The sequence below is a fragment of the Octopus bimaculoides genome, chromosome 19 (genome assembly GCF_046866305.1).
Source record: "Octopus bimaculoides isolate indiv1 chromosome 19, ASM4686630v1, whole genome shotgun sequence".
NCBI lineage: Eukaryota > Metazoa > Mollusca > Cephalopoda > Octopoda > Octopodidae > Octopus > Octopus bimaculoides.
The window spans coordinates 24,109,884-24,128,377 of NC_142946.1; the positions used below are offsets into that span (position 1 = coordinate 24,109,884).

Here is an 18,494-nt window from a genome sequence, read left to right on the forward strand (position 1 = left end):
CTTTTCTTCTGATTTGGTCAGTTTATCTCATACCATGGCATAGTATTGTAATATATTACTGTAATATAACGTTACTGTTATGTATTGTTGAATCTAAACTGTTATTTTTTATGTCTATCTATTTATTTTTGTTATTTCATCAAAGGAAACCATCTTACCTAGAATAATCATTAATTGGATATTTGGATATTTCTATAGAAGTCAAAACCACTCATACCTGTTCTTTGAAAAATGCAAAAATTAGATTAGATAAATATTGATTTCTTTAATGATGCACAGAGCCTATATTTTGTTGGACAATATAGTTGATTCGTTCAGACTCTGAAGAAATGAAAGACATAATTTATCCAGGAAGGATTTCAGCTCATGACATAGAAGGAGGGACTAAATACTGATAGACTTTATTTGGAGTTATAATAGCTGCTTGAATGTGTATTGGAATTGTTCCCATGATAAGTCACATTCATCACAGGCTCTGTATCTCTGATTAAAGCTATTACTAATACTGATAATAATTTCTTTATCCATGATTTCTTAAGCATTATGAAAGGAAATGAAAATTTATGGTATTCAGATTTTTCTTAAAGGCAAGGGAAGTTGCTTCAGCCAGAATTTTCTGAATATTATTTTCTTTAGAGCTACTTTATTTCTTTTTGCAACCCCCTTTATCCCTCCACACATTTACATAGACTGGATTGATCACACAGTATCTGTCCTCCTGTTGCAGAGCTTTGTCATTTGGCACACTCAGCAACTGAAAAAACAAAACAAAGCATGTATTTTTTAAATTTATTTTAATTATCTTTGTATGACAGTTAATGAAGAATCACTTTTCTAGGAAAAAATCAATGTGCATGAAATAAAAACTGCTGAAGAATGATTATTGTTATGAATAAATATAAAATGATCTTATAAAATGAAATGTTTGTTTTCAAGTGAAGCAGTTATCTTTTTTTTTTTTTTTATTGGATCATAGCTTATCTGTTTCATTCAATTTGTTCAAGAAAACAAGTGTAATACCTTTGTGTTTTTTTTTCTTTTGAAATAAAATTATTATAAGAAGATATTTAAATAAATAGCTTGTGTTTCTTTGTGGATATCACATGCTCTTGTGAACATTCAAGCAAGTAGTGGAAAGACATCACCACCTGCATTCTGAAATGTTCAATATTGAGATTGGACTGCATCAGAATCAAAAGGATGTGACTACATCAACTTCATTTGGTGATATCTAACATCTCAGTGTGTTGAATAAATGATTAAAATAATTGGACGCTCTTAATATTTGTAGATCCAAGAATTTCGTACCTTTTTTTCTCATTCACTCATAGATTTGCAACATCAACAATAACTGAAATAGCAAGTAATTCATATAGTAAATACTAATTTGGTATATCTGTAAATTTAAAATATTTAATATTTAAAAAAAAAAAAATCTAAAAAACACCAACTGTTTGACTCTATAATTATTTTCCAATCTGAAAACGATCTATTTTTTTTATTCATCATGCATCTTCTTAATTTGATATTACATGGATTTCTGTATTGATTATAGAATTACTTTAGGTAACAGCACTGAGACCATGGATTATATAGTTTTTTTTTTCTTTAATAGCAACATTATTTTGTTTTTTATTGAAAAATCTGTATGATTGAGAAATTTGAATATCGAACCCTTTCCCCAAATAGAATTTGTGTTTTAATAGCAAATTTTCTGATAGAAATTGCATCTGAACAAAAAAAAAATGTTTTTCTACAAAACAAGCCACACTCTGGTGCAGACAACAGGAATAAAATTGAACTAAGTTTGATAAATTATCCAAGAAACTACATTTTATTCCATAACAATTGCAATAACAGTTGCTGTAATGATAAAATAAAATTCACAAGAGAGTGAATAACTGAACTAAAGAAATTTTGTGTGAGAACATTTTTCCACTGAGCAGATAAAAATTCTAGATAATGTACCACATTACTCAAGAGAAACTTACTGCAGACTGTGTGAAGAACTAGAAAAATAGGGAGACTATTACTATTTAATATCATTCTTGAAGTATTAAGGAAGCCAAAAGTTATTTAGTTGTCCATTTTTAATATTTGAATGCACACAATCTTTTTAAGTATGATAAATAAGAATTAAGAATAGCAGCTAACACAGGTGTTAATTAAGAATTCAAATTTTAGAATGTTATGTTTATTGAAGGTAATAATATAATTATATTATATTAGTAATCAACAATAAGTAAAGTAAAAGTGTACTGTGTGGTTAAGAAGCATACTTTCCAATCATGTGTTCTTGGATTCAGTCCCACTGTGTGACACCTTGAGCAAGTGTCTTCTACTATAACCCTGGGCCAACCAAAGCTTTGTGAGTGGATTTGGTAGGCATAAAACGAAAGAAGCCTGTCATGTATATTTGTGTGTGTGTGTGTGTGTGTGTGCGTGTGTGTGTACTTTTGACTTAACATCATGTAATGGTTGTAAACACGCATCACCATCATACAAGCGATGTTGATCATTTCCAGTTTTCAGTAGTAATATGTCTGGCTATGGGAATTATTAACTTGCTTGGAAACAGGTGATGGTTGGTGACAGAAAGGGCATCTGGCCATAGAAAATCTTCCTCATGCAAGCATAGAAAAATGGACATTAAATAATGATGATGAAAATGGTGATTGTGCGGGTGGCAACATCATATATATATATATATATATATATATATATATATATATATATATATATACCATCATCATCATCATCGTTGTCACTGTCATCATCATCATCATCATCATCATTATAATTTAGCATCAGCTTTCCATGCTGGTATGGGTTAGATGGTTTGATTGGAACTGATAAGTCAGAGAGCAGTGCCAAGTTCCAGTCTGATTTGGCATGGTTTCTAAGGCTGGATGCCCTTTCTAATGCCAACCACTCCAAGAGTGTAATGAGTGCTTCTTACATGTCACTGGCACTAGTGCTTTTACATGCCAGTTATGTGACACCAGCATTGGCCATGATTATGATTTAACTTGTCTTCTCAAGCATTGGCCATAATCATGATTTAACAAGTCTTCTCAAGAATGGCATATCACCGAAGGTCTTGGTCATTTGTCCTTGCCTCTATGAAGCCCAATGTTCAACGATTATGCTTCACCACCTCGCCTCATGTCTTCCTAGGTCTACCTCTTCTACAGGTTCCCTCCGCATTTAAAGATTGGCACTTCTTTACACAGCTGTCATCATCCATATATCTTACCCATATATATCATCATTTTTTTCTTTGTCCTTTGTTTTCTTTGTGCATAAGTTAACTGAAACTCAAGGCATTTCCCCTACTGTTGTGATCCTTTATCATCTGGTACCCACAACAATAGAGAAAACCACATTTTGTATTGTTTTTGTATGTTTTTTTTTTTGTTTTTATAGCTGAGTGTCCTTTTTCCCGCCAAACACTTTGTTGTGTGGACTGGGTGTATTTTTATCATGCTACTAACATGGTTGTCTACTGCTGGACTAAAGAGTTTCCACTATCTTGTATCAGATAGTATTTGAAGTTATTGCCCTCCCAGATGGCTTATTTTCAAAGAGAAACCTGCACTGTAGCTTGCACTGACAGTGTTTCTCCATTTCCTCTTACCTTATGAATGAATGAATAATATTTACTTATAAGAGCAAGTTTCTGCAGAGTTTTACTATAATTACTGCTAACCTATTATTCTGAGGAAACTAAACCATATCTCCAATGCATATAATGGTAAAATGAGAAGAAAAATTTAGTGTCAACTGTTTACCTTTGAAGAATGTATATCTCCAAGCCATTAAGCTGTTTATGCTTTGTCTTTTCTATAGTAATGTTCATAATTTTTCACAACAACATAATTATTTTGAAATTATAATGCTGTATATCTATTGATCAACTTTCTCTCTTGCTCTATGGTTTGTTTGCTAAAGGTTAGAGTGGTGACAGGATAATGGATTAGAATACCAGCTCATGTTTGGATAGCTTGTGTCAAAAGCCTTGCTTCTATAGATGTTACTACCTATAAAAGACTCGTATCTGAAGCTAAGCACAAACTTTATGGATACCTTTTGCTCATAAAGATTTTATCATTTATATGGTTAAGCTTCTGTTTAGAACAAATACAGTTAATATCTCTTTTATACACACAGTTCTTTAAGTGTTGAGGTAGTGCCATAATGTATAATGAAAATTCTTAGTGTCATAGTTATTGTTTTCTATTATATTTATTCAGTTGATGCAACTAAAACCAGACAGAATTAAACATTTGTCTCTTTATTGATCTCCAACCAATAGCCTTTGCTCTGCTAAACATTGATGTATTCTCTACATTAATTTTTGCTATTAAAAAAGTGATAACCTAATTACTAGAGAACCAAGCTGGTTGCCATAGCAGCTCTGTTTTTATTCACCTTTTTGTCATGGTTAACTTTGATACTTTAGGAGCATTTAGGTAAACATCAAGAAAAGCTGCACTTATGGTCTATTGTCATTTGAGGCTGACTATTCCACTCTCAGTCTTTCCAACTAAGGTCTATTTAGTAAGTATGAATAAGATTATGCTTTGTTGAAGAGGTCTACTGAAATTGAGCTCCTCATTCCTCCCCACCAGCATTAAATTTTTCATCAATTTAGATTTTGTAGTTATCTCCCTTGCCTGTGATAATGAATATTGTTTCCTTTTCCCTATATATGTAATTTTAATTGATTAAACATATATTTTAGGGGTTAATTACATTATGTTAACCTTCACGTCAGTAGAATTTTACTTAGAATAATCAATTAATTAGTTGGCTATGTTAGCTATTCATAGTTATGTGTATTTTTTCATTCTCATAATCTGTTTTATATGATAATCATTATTTAGCCCTAGCCCAACTCTGATTAAGTATATCTTTCATCAAAAGCACTCCAATTCTGATTATCCTGTCTATTAATATATCTAGGATTACATTGATAAATATGCCGTTCATTTTTAAGAAGGTAAGGTGGGATTTGAGATAATTTGGCTGCTATTTCATGTAAGTTGAGCAGTTGCATGGAAAATTCCTTATATTTTGAATATACTATTACTTTCAGCTATATATAAGAAGTGTGCTGGAGGTTATTCTAGATTCTATGATATTAAGCAGTTTGAAAAACATCTATTCTACGAGTCACTCTGTTGCTCAGCACTTTTAAGAACAAATGGAAAATTCATTACTTGCAAAACAGGTAAGGGTTAGCAATGGGAAGAGCATTCAACTGTAAAACTATGCCTCTGTAATGTCTTCCTACAACTTATGCTATCAGGCGTTAAATAGATGAATGAATAAAACAATGACATTGAATAATCTCTGATAAAGCAAGAATCTATTATTCATGCATTTTCAAATTAAAAATGTTATTAAATTCTATTTTATATATTTTTTTATATTAGATAAATGTCAAAATTGATTTTAGTTAAGGTTTTGATTACTTTTATTATATTCACTATAAAAACAAGGAAAAAAATCATTGAACACCAGAGCCTCTACATGGTTACTCAATGTGCTAGAAGTAGTAACCAAATTTTTCTCAAGTAATGCCATTTAAAACCAGGAAACATTAAACAACGAGTTCTAGATTACACTGTGTCTGAAAAAAAAGATGAGTTTGTGATGATCTTTGAGTATAGACCTGTTTGATCAAAGCAGCACTAAAACTAAACAACCACAATAACAATTGGTCACTGGCAGTCATTGTCCAATTCAAAATGATTTGAAACTCTGCAGTTAATAGTTAATGAAAAACTTAAAATGACTAAAAACAAGCCAGTGAGGGAACATTTACACAGTTAATCATGCAAGCAGAAACAGCAGCCAAATGACCCTCAGATTACACTCTGTTGTCTTAAATTAAAAAAAAAAAGAGAAAGAGAAAGGAGATAGTGGATAAGATGCTGTAGTCTTATTTTAATTATTTTTTATTTATTACTTGTTTCAGTTGTTTGACTGTGGCTATGCTGGGGCAGCGCCTTGAAGAATTTTTAGTTGAATGAATCAACTCTAGTACTTTTTTTTTAAGCCTAGTACTTATTTTATCAGTCTCTTTTGCTGAACTGCTAAATTATGGTGATGTAAACATCAACACCGGTTGTTAAGCAGTGATGGAAACAAACACACACACACACATACATATGTATATGACAGGCTTCTTTCAGTTTCTGCCAACTAAATCCACTCACAAGGCTTTGGTTGGCCCGAGACTAATAGTAGAAAACACAAGACCAAGGTACCACACAGTGAAACTGAATATGGAGCCATGTGGTTGGGAAGCAAGCTTCTTACCACACAGCCATGCTTGTGTCCAAAAAACAACAAAAAACAAACACAGATGCTCAAAGCTGAAATGTTTTTCATTATATGTCTATATTATTTAACAGAGCTTTCTGTCTCTCCTGTGAGTGTGTGCAGGCACCATATCACTATCAAATGAAAAAGGCTCTGTAGTCCTTCCTGAGACATTGACTCATAAGGCCAATTTCTCAGATCCTGTAGCATATATTCTCCTCCTGGATGGGATGCCAGTCTATCACAGGATTACTAGTTTTTGCCAGCTGAATGTTGTTGGTTGTTGGCACTCTGTTGTTTACGATGTCGAGGATTCCAGTTGATCCAATCAACAGAACAGCCTGCTCTTGAAATTAACGTGCAAGTGGCTGAGCACTCCACAGACACGTGTACCCTTAACGTAGTTCTTGGGGATATTCAGTGGAACACAGTGTGACAAGGCTGACCCTTTGAATTACAGGCACAACTGAAACAGGAAGTAAGAGTGAGAGAAAGTTGTGGTGAAAGAGTACAGCAGGGTTCACCACCACCCCCTGCCGGAGCCTCGTGGAGCTTTAGGTGTTTTTGCTCAATAAACACTCACAACACCCAGTCTGGGAATCGAAACCACGATCCTATGACTGCGAGTCCGCTGCCCTAACCACTGGGCCATTGCGCCTCCACTGCTAGCTGAATAGACTGGGACAATTTGAAATGTAGTGTTTTGCTCAAGAACACAACACACTGCCCAGTCTAGGAATCAAGACCACAATCTTATGATCACGAGTGTAACACCCTGACCACCAAGCCACTTGTTTCCACCCATATTACCAAACAAGGATAAATAACATAAAATATGACAATCATTGATTACACTGCCTAGCATGGTTTTTGTCCTTGGGTAGCAAGGCTGTGATACTCCTCCACTACTCCTGCTCATGATCAGAGATGCAGCTGGCAAGCAAATCTGTGATACTGAGCACAATATTTGCTATAATGATATTTCTGCTTCAGAAAACTCAGCACTGAATCTGTCTGAAATGTAATGGAAAATAGATCAGTTTGAAAACATTGATGTCCAGGTCACAAAAACAAAATTTGATGGGAATACATTTCTTTTAATTTCTAGATAGAAACAAATAGGAAATAACACTTACTGACCAAAGACAAAAAAAAATTTAATTTTGTTACTCAACGTTATAATATTGAATAATTATTTTTAACACAAACATAGGCCATAGATTTTAGGGAGGGCCACAGTTTGACTTCTTGAGGGGTACATATTTTATTGATCCTGGAAAAGGGAAAGTGAAGTGGATCTTTACAGATAAAGTTTTAATAATAAATGGTAAATTCATAACCCATCTTAGAAAGGAAAGAATATATTTCCTAAATTGGTCTCAGGATATTAGTCATGTTATAGGCATAGACAAGGGTGTGTGATTAAGGAGTTTGTTTTGAAATGAGATGATTTGGGGTTCAGTCTCACTGTGCAGCACCTTGAGAAAGTTTCTTTTACTATAGTCTTGGGCTGAGCAATGCCTTGTAGTGAATTTGGTGGTTGGAAAATGTACTGAAGCCCTTTGTGTTGTGTACATATATGTCTGTATGTACACCTTTGCATATGCATGTACACACGTATGTATACATGTGTGTATCATATTTGTGTTCCCCAACACTGTTTGGCAGTCAGTGTTAAATTGTTTAAAAGGTAAAGAACCCCCTTTGGTCATGAATGACCATGGTATTGCACCTAGAAAGTTACCCTCTGAGGCACAAATCCAGGCAAGGTTTTTATGGAAGACCAGCAGTCATCCATGCAAGACCAGCCTATATAGAAGACTAGCCTCCTTTTCTCCATGCCACTGATATTATCCAAGGGAAAGGCAAAGGATGATTCAGCTTAGCACAGGTGACATTGCAACTCATATCTACAGCCGAGTGAACTGATGTAATGTGAAATAAAGTGTCTTGCTCAATGACACAACACACAGCCCAGTCTAGGAATCAAACTCACTACCTCATGATTGCAAGCCTGATGCTCTAACCACTGAGCTATATGCCTTCGCATTTTAAATTTGTTAAATTGCTTATGCCCCATGATTTAGTATTTCAGCAAAAAAAGACCAATGTAATGTGTCAAACTTTAAAAGAAAAACTAAAGGTCCATTTGATCAATGAAATCTTCAAGGTAGTCCACCAGCTTGGCAGCAAGTCCACAGTAAAAGAGAGAGAATCGGGTGAGAAACAAAGTTGGCCTATACTCTTTTACTTGTTTCAGTCATTTGACTGTGGCCATGCTTCAGCACTGCCTTTAGTCAAGGAAATCGACCCCAGGACTTATTCTTTAAATGCCTAGTACTTATTCTATCGGTCACTTTTGCCGAACCACTAAGTTACGGGGACGTAATCACACCAGCATCGTTTGTCAAGCGATGTTGGGGGGGACAAACACAGACACACAAACATATACACACACATGCACACACACATGCACACACACACACACACACACACACACACACACATATATATATATACATATATACGACAGGCTTCTTTCAGTTTCCATCTACCAAATCCACTCACAAGGCTTTGGTTGGCCCGAGGCTATAGTAGAAGACACTTGCCCAAGGTGCTACACAGTGGGAATGAACCGGGAACCATGTGGTTGGTAAGCAAGCTACTTACCACACAGCCACTCCTGCGCCTATGTGGAATTTAAGCTTTTTGCTATTAATCACTTGATCTTGTGGAAAGAAGAGGAACGGAAATGCTTACAGCCTCTCCCAAACTGGTGAGGTTGATAGAATTTATATTCAGGTTAAATTTCTTTAGGCTGAGGTCTATAAAAAGTGTGTGTTCAGGAAAAGATTTTCAGTAAGCTGTAGTCCTGGCAATAAAATTGAATAAAATGTTTTGGTTGAGTTTTGACAGGGCAGATTACATGGGTAACTGCTGTATTCCTTGACAGGCAAGTCAAATTTTTCAGACTGAAATTCACAGCCAAAAGAAGATTGGTCTACTTATACTCCAAAATAACTATGGAGAACCCATGCTAGCATGGAAAGCAGACGTTAAACAATGATGATGATGATGAGAGAAAATTCCATGTGAAATGCAGAAGGATTTGGAAAGAAAGTAATGATATTTGAATGCTTACATTACATGTTTACACTATAAACTATGTTGTCTTGTTTGCTGGAAAATACTTCAGTTTAAAAGAACAAACTATTGTAGTTGCAGTGAAAGAGACTATGAAATTATATGGCTCATACTGAGTGAAGTTTTTCCAAAAATTTGGATCAATTTCTTTCTTTCTTTCTTTCTTTCTTTCTTTCTTTCTTTCTCTCTCTCTCTCTCCCCCTCTCTCCTGAGAGAGAGAGAGAGAAAGAGAGAGAGAGAGAGACGGGTGTGAGGACAGTATAGAATGCATCTTTGTGATCAGTAATGTAGTGTGTGTGTGTGTGTGTGTGTGTGTGTGTGTGTGTGTGTGCACGCGCGCGCACACACACACACACACACACACACTTGTATCTCATACAAGGAGAGTAGTTGTTCAGAGCTGAAGCACTCTCTGATTATGATAATGAAACCTATCTTTTGAGGATGGAGTTTTTGATGTATTGTCATTATGAAAGTTCACTGGAGGTTGCGAAGCTAAACATTTTCTGAGTTTGTGAAGATTTTAGCTCTATATTGTTGGTGAGTATACACATATGCATATATGTATATGTACACATCTATACACACACACACAATATATATGTGTGTGTGTGTGTGTGTGTGTATATATATATATGTATGTATGTATGTATAAATATATATATATATATATATATATATATATATGAATATATATGAGAGAGAAATTTGTGAATGGTTCCTTGAAATGTGGAGTGACAGTGTCTTGGTGCAACTGAATGAGACTAGGTTAAAAATATCCTCATAGAGGATGCTTTCAAACTCTCTATTTATAGGCCTCATGCAACTCAGGCATAAGGTGTCTGAGATGTGTGTGAATGACACCTATATACAGAGATTATTGAAGAGTGAAGTGTGATAGCATCCGCATTATAACATGTGGTTAGAATTAGAATTAACAGTGAGCAATTGTTAATGCATAGAAGTAAGATTATATAAGACACATAGCAAAACCTGTGATGTGTGTGTGTGTGGTATTTGTAGTAATAGTAGTAGTGATCATAGCATAAGCATTAGGAAACAATTTGAATCCAAAGTGGTGTCTTCTGTTACTGGTTTCAATCAATGGCTTGTAGCCATGAGGAGGTACTGCCTCCAGGCATTTTTAACCTATAATATGAGCCTCAGGTACTTTGTCTGTTACATATTTCATTATTGTATCATTTCCATTTCCATAATCCATGAAATGCAAAATAGATATTGGCACGAAAGAAGATAATTTAGTCAAACCTAAATACTGACAGAGCATCTCTGTTTGCTGATATGAATACACATGCACACACTCACACACATACTCACCTACACTCACTCACACAGGTTTCCACACAGTTTTTATATACAAATTTTACTTAAAATTAATTAGTCAACAGAGGCTGTGGTAGGGGGCACTTATTCAAAATGTGGTACAGCAGGATTGACCCTGGAAACACATGGTTGCAAGCAAACTTCTTAACCACGTAACCATATCTGTGCCCTTGTATTTTATAATTGCACTGATGACTACTTTGAAACATTTAAAATATAAAGTGGTTATCTTGAAACTGGTTTGATGTAAGCTGTGAGAATTATATTAATGCCACCAGAATAGTAAGTGTTTCATTATTGTGTCAGTAGCAAGTTAATTTCATGTGCAAAAATATATAAATGTTAAAATCACTATCATCAACATCATCATTTAACGTCCATTTTCCATACTGGCATGAGTTTGACAATTTGACAGGAGCTGGTCAGCTGAAGAGCTGTCCAGTTTCCATGTCTGTTTTGGCATGGTTTCTACTGCTGGATGCCCTTCCTAACACCAACCACTTTACAGAGTGTACTGGGTGCATTTACATGTCACCAACATGGGTGCTTTTTATGTAGCACCAACACCCATGAGCCCACAAGATTAGGATTATTCAAATATTTATTAAATTTGGAGATGATAATTATATGAAAAAAAGTGATTACATAAACAAAATAAAGTTCATTGTATCAATACGTAAAAGAGAATAACAATTTCAATATACTTGCTTGTAAATGAAATAAGTTGAGAATTCTAGAATTATGTTAAAGCTGACAGTAATGATAAGATGAATGTATCACAAAAGAAGTTATAAAATAAGCATTACAATAAATTAGATAAAAAAAAATGTCTCACTGCAATGAAGGGAAAGTAAGTGTAATGTGTTATTATTCAACATGTGTATCTGTCTAAATAGAATTACAATTGGGATATGATTAATTAAAGAAGTATAATAAATTTTAGTTAGCATAACATTGATTTGGAGAATGAATTTTTTGAAAACGGCAGAATGATAGAGATTGTGTAAAATCATTTCAGAAATCTCTTATCTAAGTATAGTGTGTATGTACTGAAACAGGTGTGAATTTGTGTAAGTGTGGCTTTTCATGATGTGTACGTACATTATATGGTACATTGAATTGTATACACTCATGGAAAATGGTGCAGATCGATTTTCATACAAGAGATGAGAAATATAAACTATATAAGCACGGTTGCCATGACAACAGAGAATTTATGTACTTTTCGAATTTTATTACTGTGCAAAAATGTGTCAATAACATGATAAAAAACAAACATGGTAACATGCTTCACATATTTAGCCATGCTGTAAAATAATAAATGTTACCTTAGATTTGCCATCCATAAGATTGAACATGGAACCTGACAAAAACAACAAACAAATAGCTAACAACAGCTCAATATGTATTGTGCTCAAATAAAGTAGAAGAACCATAACGCAACAAATTGGATTCGAAAACAAGCAAAGCTAAATAACATTATCAGATTTTGAAAATTGTTGGAGTGGAATTGGTTAGAGCAAGTCCATAGGATGAGTGACAGCTGGTTGGCCCCAAAAAAAAAAAAAAAAAAAAAAAGGGTGATTTATAGACTGGATTCCAAAGGGCCTGTAAATGAAACAAAGGTTGATGCTGAAAATGATAGAGAGCAGAAATGGATAAATTTGACAAAGATTGGAAATCAGAAGTCCAAATTGAAAGTTATGGCAAGAAAACATTGGCTAGTTTTAATGATGGACATGCACAATGGAATGTAAAAAATGGTAGGTTATTGTTGGTGAATGTTGTTGCTAATGTGGCAGGGACAGATGAGGTATTGGATGATATTGTTTATTATTTCACTATGAAGTTGGACTTGAACTTTTTCAAATGATTGCTTGTTTCTTTTATATTTCCAGCTGGTATGGACCATTATTTGCAATTATTGCCCTCCTGTTTGTCACCTACATCTATATTGTGATCACTCTTTCAAGAAAGGTAATCCATATTTTACAATTTTTGAAGTGTGTGCACACTTGTGTGTGTTTGTGCACATGCAAATACTATAAAATCTTAAATTAAAATCATTTCTAAATTGTATATTTCATCAAAATTATTGCTATCTTATCCCATATTTCTTAATTTGGAGTAAATTTTTCCCTAGAAGGGCATTTCAGATTTCAAGGGAAAATTTTCTAACAGGAAAACAGAAAAATTCTTTATCATATTTCCCACTGTTTTGGCTAGATTTATTTTTTTATTAATGTTGATTTAAGATTTGCTCATAATAAATGAATATAAAAACTGTTAATGTTATGCAATACTTAGTGTTCTCAACAACATAGTTCCAGCTTAGCTTCATTCTCACTATGTTACACCTTAGGCAAATGTCTTCTGCTAAAAACCCTGGTCAGAGTGAATTTGGTAGTCAGAAGCTGAAAGAAGCCCATCGTTTGTGTGTGTATATATATATATATATATATATATATATATATATATATATATATATATATATATATATATATATAGACAAATTTGTTGTGATATTTGGATTTTCTTTTGTTAAATAAAAGTTCATCTAAATATTTCTCTGGCATTTATGACATATATATATATATATATGTTACTTTATGTTTGTGTTTGGCCTTCACCACTGCTTGTCAACTGGTGTTGGTTTATTTATATCCCCATTGCTTAGTGGTTCAGCAAAAAGAGATTGATAGAATAAGTACTAGGCTTAGAAGCAAAAACAGTACTGGGATCTATTTGTTTGACTAAACTCTTCAAGGTATTGCCCCAGTATGGCTGAGATCCTGTGACTAAAGCAAGTAAGAGATAAGATAAAAGATCTCTTACAAAAAAAGCATTGCTTTACATGTTGTGCCAAACATCTACACCCAAAAGCCTTGCCAACTTTCTACTTCTAACCCTTTTGATACCAACCTGCCTGAGACTGCTCCAAGTTCAATAACATAAACTTACTGGTCTAAATTATAATTTTCTATCAAAATTTTATAAGTTGTTCCAGGCCTCAGCTTAATAATTACAAAATTCTTCATGATTTTAAAAATTAATTGTAACAAAGGCATCATATGTTAACAGAAATATGGCAACAAAAGAGTTAAATGATTTGAAGTCTTTTTCCTTCAAATTGTAATTACTCAATAAACACCCTGAACTAACCTCTTTCTGCAGACAGAAAAGTTTACAAATGCTGAAATATTTAAAACCCTTTACCCTTTTCATATAGGTAACCCCTCCATTTCCACATACCCATTACTCTCCTGAACCTCACCTAAAAATCTCTCATACATTATTATTCCTACATTTGTGTTTTAAAAATCAAATCCAGTTTATATCATTGTGTCTATGTTTTATACTTTTTCAGCTTTGTTTAATTTTAATATGCTTCCATGTCTGTCGACTGATACTTATTGAATATATTTATTTAGCTGCTTCTGAACTAACACATAGCTATTGATGTGTTTTTGTACTTGTATATACTTGTGAATGATTAATCATTAGTAAATACATTTGGAAATGTCTTTAGGCACACATCTATCACCACACATATACAGTTGTGCATTTATCTTGTTGTATAGTGGGTGATATATTTATAAGTGTGAATGTATGTATGTATCTGTTTTTATATTATTTATATATCACTGTGTGTATACACACACACACACACACACACACACACGTATACATATGTGTGTGTGTGTGGCAGCAGTGCGTATTGTACACTGGAAATAGATTCTCTTAAATGCTTGGATGGCTCATCAGAAGTAGTTGACAGCTTTTGTTACCTAGGAGATATGATGAGCAACAGAGGTGGTTGGTCTGGAAGTATAGTGGCCAGGGCGAGACCAAGCTGGAGAAAGTTCAAGGAGCTACTACTGCAGTTTGTAACAATGGTCTCTTTCCCTCAGAGTGAAGGGCAGATTGTATAATGCTTGTGTTAGAACTACAATGCTGCATGATAGTGAGACATAGGCCTTGAATGCAGAGAACTTGAGAAGTCTGGAAAGAAATGAAGTAAAGATGCTCTGTTGGATGTGCACTGTTAATGTACATGAACAACATAGTACAAATGTGTTTAAAGAAAAACTGAATTTTAGAGAAATCAGATGTAGTGTACAAGAAAGAAGACTGTGCTGGTATGGTCATTTGATTCATATGGATGAAGACAGCACTATAAAGAAATACCACTGAATGTGGATGGAGCACATGGAAGAGGGGAGAAACCCAGGAAGACATGTGCTGATGTGAAGGCCGATCTCAAGACCTTGATCCTCATAGCGGAAATGATAAAGGAATGGGATGATTGTCAATGTTTGGTTCTTGAGAAGACTCATCCACCCAGAAGCACTGTTTGTGTATATACATGTACAACTGGGCCCATCACCCAATTTCTTCCTTGAATTCCCACTACCACCACCCATCATCTCTTTAACTGTAGCTCTTCCTTGGTACCACTTATCTTTCTTACTATATCCGGAATCATTTCATTTGTTATCCCACTCTTCATTCATTAATACTGTTCTCCCCACCCACACACATCACCACTATTTGTGTCTTTTTCCAGCTCCACCAGTCACACTGATCATCCCACTACACACACAACTGAGCCACTTAATTATCTCCCCCCCCCCACTCACCATATGTCTCTCACTTTTTTCCTGTACAACACCTACCTATTTTCCCCAGCCCCCACACTCCTGCAACCTACCTGACCACATGTCATCTCTCTCTTTCTCTCTCTCTCTTTCTCTCTCTTTTCCCCTTCTGTCTCCTGTATCATCATTGTTGTCCTGCTGCTCTTCCATACTTTCTTCAGCACCTTCTACCTCCTTTAACACATGCATCATTGGTCATCCCTCACCTTATCCACCATTCAGCACATCCACCCTTCCTTTAACCTTACCCAATCTTTACAGATGTTGCCTAGCTCTCCCTATCATCCATTGCCCCATTTCTAACTCTCCCATACTCCTGCAACCTCCACCCACCCACCCACAATCCTGGTTCCTCTGTCTCTACTCTCTTCCACTTACTTTGTACCTTAACAGTTCACCCAGACACATCATCACCACTAGTTTTATCTCTTTCCAGCTCCACCACTCACTCTCACCCTCTCTTCTGAAATGTGTGTAACCATGTAGCTCTTCTTCAGCGAAAAACACCTGCTTTGCTCAAGCCCCATCTCTCATACTTTAAACCCACATCTTCTATCATTTTCTATGCCTCTCCATTTCCCCATTGGAATTTGTAGTCTTGCATGCTGCATGGCAACCCCATTAGTGCTGGTGGTACAAAAAACAAAAAAAACAACAAAAAAACATGTAAAGCTGTAAAGTGGTTGGCATTAGGAAGGGCATCCAACCATAGAAACCATGTCAAAGTCGACAGTCTTTGAACCCATTGGATCCTGTCAAACCATCCAACCAAGGCCAACATGGAGCATAAATATTAAATGATGATGATGATGAAAGCAGTGGTAGTGGTGATGATGATGATGTATATTATATATGTATATAAGCAAGCTTGTGTACATATATGTATCTGTATATGATCTGTAATTGTATGTTTGTAACACTCATGTTCACATACATAATTCATGTAGTTTTTTTTTTCACACTCTCTTCATCATTATTACATTGTACATAATATTACACGACTATATGCAACAATAATATGATCATATATTATATTATGCTATTGCAAATTATATTACACCTTAGTATATAATATTACAATGTGTTTATACTTTAACTTTTTTTTACACATATACAAAAGCTGCATCTATTCCTTTCATCTTTATTGAATAGCAATTGTCTCCCTTCAGCCAAAACCCAAATATCTTACAAATATTTGTATCACAACCATCTCTGAATTTATAAATTATGAAATTGTGCAAACACTTACAAAGAACCAAACTGCTGTTTTTCATTTAACATTAATGTTACAAATTATTCTAAACCTTAATATAATTCATATCCCCCAAATTAGAACTGAAAAAAAATCATCATCACCATCATCATCATCATCATCATCATCAATCATTTAACATCTGCTTGCATGGGTTAGATGGAGCTTTGTTGAGGCCGATTTTGTACACCTGATACCATTCCTGTCATCAACTCTCGTGTGTTTCCAGGTAATATTTCCCCTATGGCCAAACTTGTTTTTTACGGAAGATGAGAGTGAACAACATTACTTGTGTGATGATGATGCCATCACATGATATCAAGACAAAGGTGTACTCCCTCTCTCTCACGCACACACACACACATCAGGCTTCTTTCAGTTTTTGTTTACCAAATCCATTCACAAGGTTATAGCAGAGACACTTTCCCAAAGTACCTTGCAGTAGGATTGAACATGAAACCACACTGGTTGGGAAGCAAGGTTCTCAACCACACATTCACACTTGTTCCTGTACATTAAAATTGAACACAATTAACATATGTTTGTTTATATAAAAGGTTTTCTATAAAGTCTAAATCAATAACATTTAAATGTAATCTCTACCAACTCAAAATTTAATATGATTCTTTATAATTACCCAGCTAAGTCCACCAAGGCAGCTATTTTTAACAATATGGCCCTTTCAGCTATAACCATTATATATTGTTCCCTTTGCAATTTAAATAGTTGGAATATAACTTTGAACTTAGCAGCCAAACCATTATATTTAATTTAGACATGAACTCACCAACAATCATCATTATTATCTAATGTCCGTTTTCCATGCTGGCATGGGTTGGACGATTTGACAGGAACTGGCAAGGCCAGGGGCCGTGCCAAGTCCCATCATTTGCTCTGGCTTGGTGTCTATTGCTGGATGCCCTTCCTAATGCCAACCATTTTACAGAGTGTACTGAGTGCTTTTTACATGGCATCATCACCGGTGCTTTTTATGTGGCACCAGCACCCACACCAATGCTTTCTATGTGGCACCTTGGTTTTAGGATCTCAATTCTGTTGTGTTGTGGTAGATAGGTCTTCTTAAGTACAGTAATGTGCCACATGTCTTGGTCCTCTGTCATCTCCACCCTCTATTCATCAAATATCATCATCATCATCGTTTAACGTCCGCTTTCCATGCTAGCATGGGTTGGACGATTTGACTGAGGACTGGTGAAACCGGATGGCAACACCAGGCTCCAGTCTGATTTGGCAGAGTTTCTACAGCTGGATGCCCTTCCTAACGCCAACCACTCAGAGAGTGTAGTGGGTGCTTTTACGTGTCACCCGCACGAAAACGGCCACGCTCGAAATGGTGTCTTTTATGTGCCACCCGCACAAGCCAGTCCAGGGGCACTGGCAACGATCTCGCTCGAAAATCCTACAGGAGCCAGTCAGGCGGTACTGGCAACGGCCACGCTCAAAATGGTGCATCTCATGTGCCAACCGCACAAGAACCAGTCCAGGGGCACTGGCAACGATCTTACTTGGCTTGCCGGGTCTTCTCACGCACAGCCCATTTCCAAAGGTCTCGGTCCGTAGTCATCGCCTCGGTGAGGCCCAATGTACGAAGGTCTTGCCTCACCACCTCAGCCCAGGTCTTCCTGGGCCTACCTCTTCCACGGGTTCCCTCAACTGTTAGGGTGTGGCACTTTTTCACGCAGCTATCCTCCTCCATTCTCACCACATGTCCATACCAGCGCAATCGTCTCTCTTGCACGCCACAA

The 18,494-nt window shown here is 35.5% G+C and overlaps 1 protein-coding gene across 1 annotated transcript in view; it reads left to right on the forward strand.

Moving 5' to 3' along the window:
- LOC106884106 (uncharacterized) overlaps positions 1-18,494 on the forward strand; it is a 282,261-nt gene that overhangs the window by 218,053 nt on the left and 45,714 nt on the right. Inside the window, exon 9 of the mRNA XM_089366625.1 lies at positions 12,717-12,795. Within this exon, the coding sequence (XP_089222751.1) occupies positions 12,717-12,795 (79 nt within the window). The remainder of the gene's footprint in view (positions 1-12,716; positions 12,796-18,494) is intronic.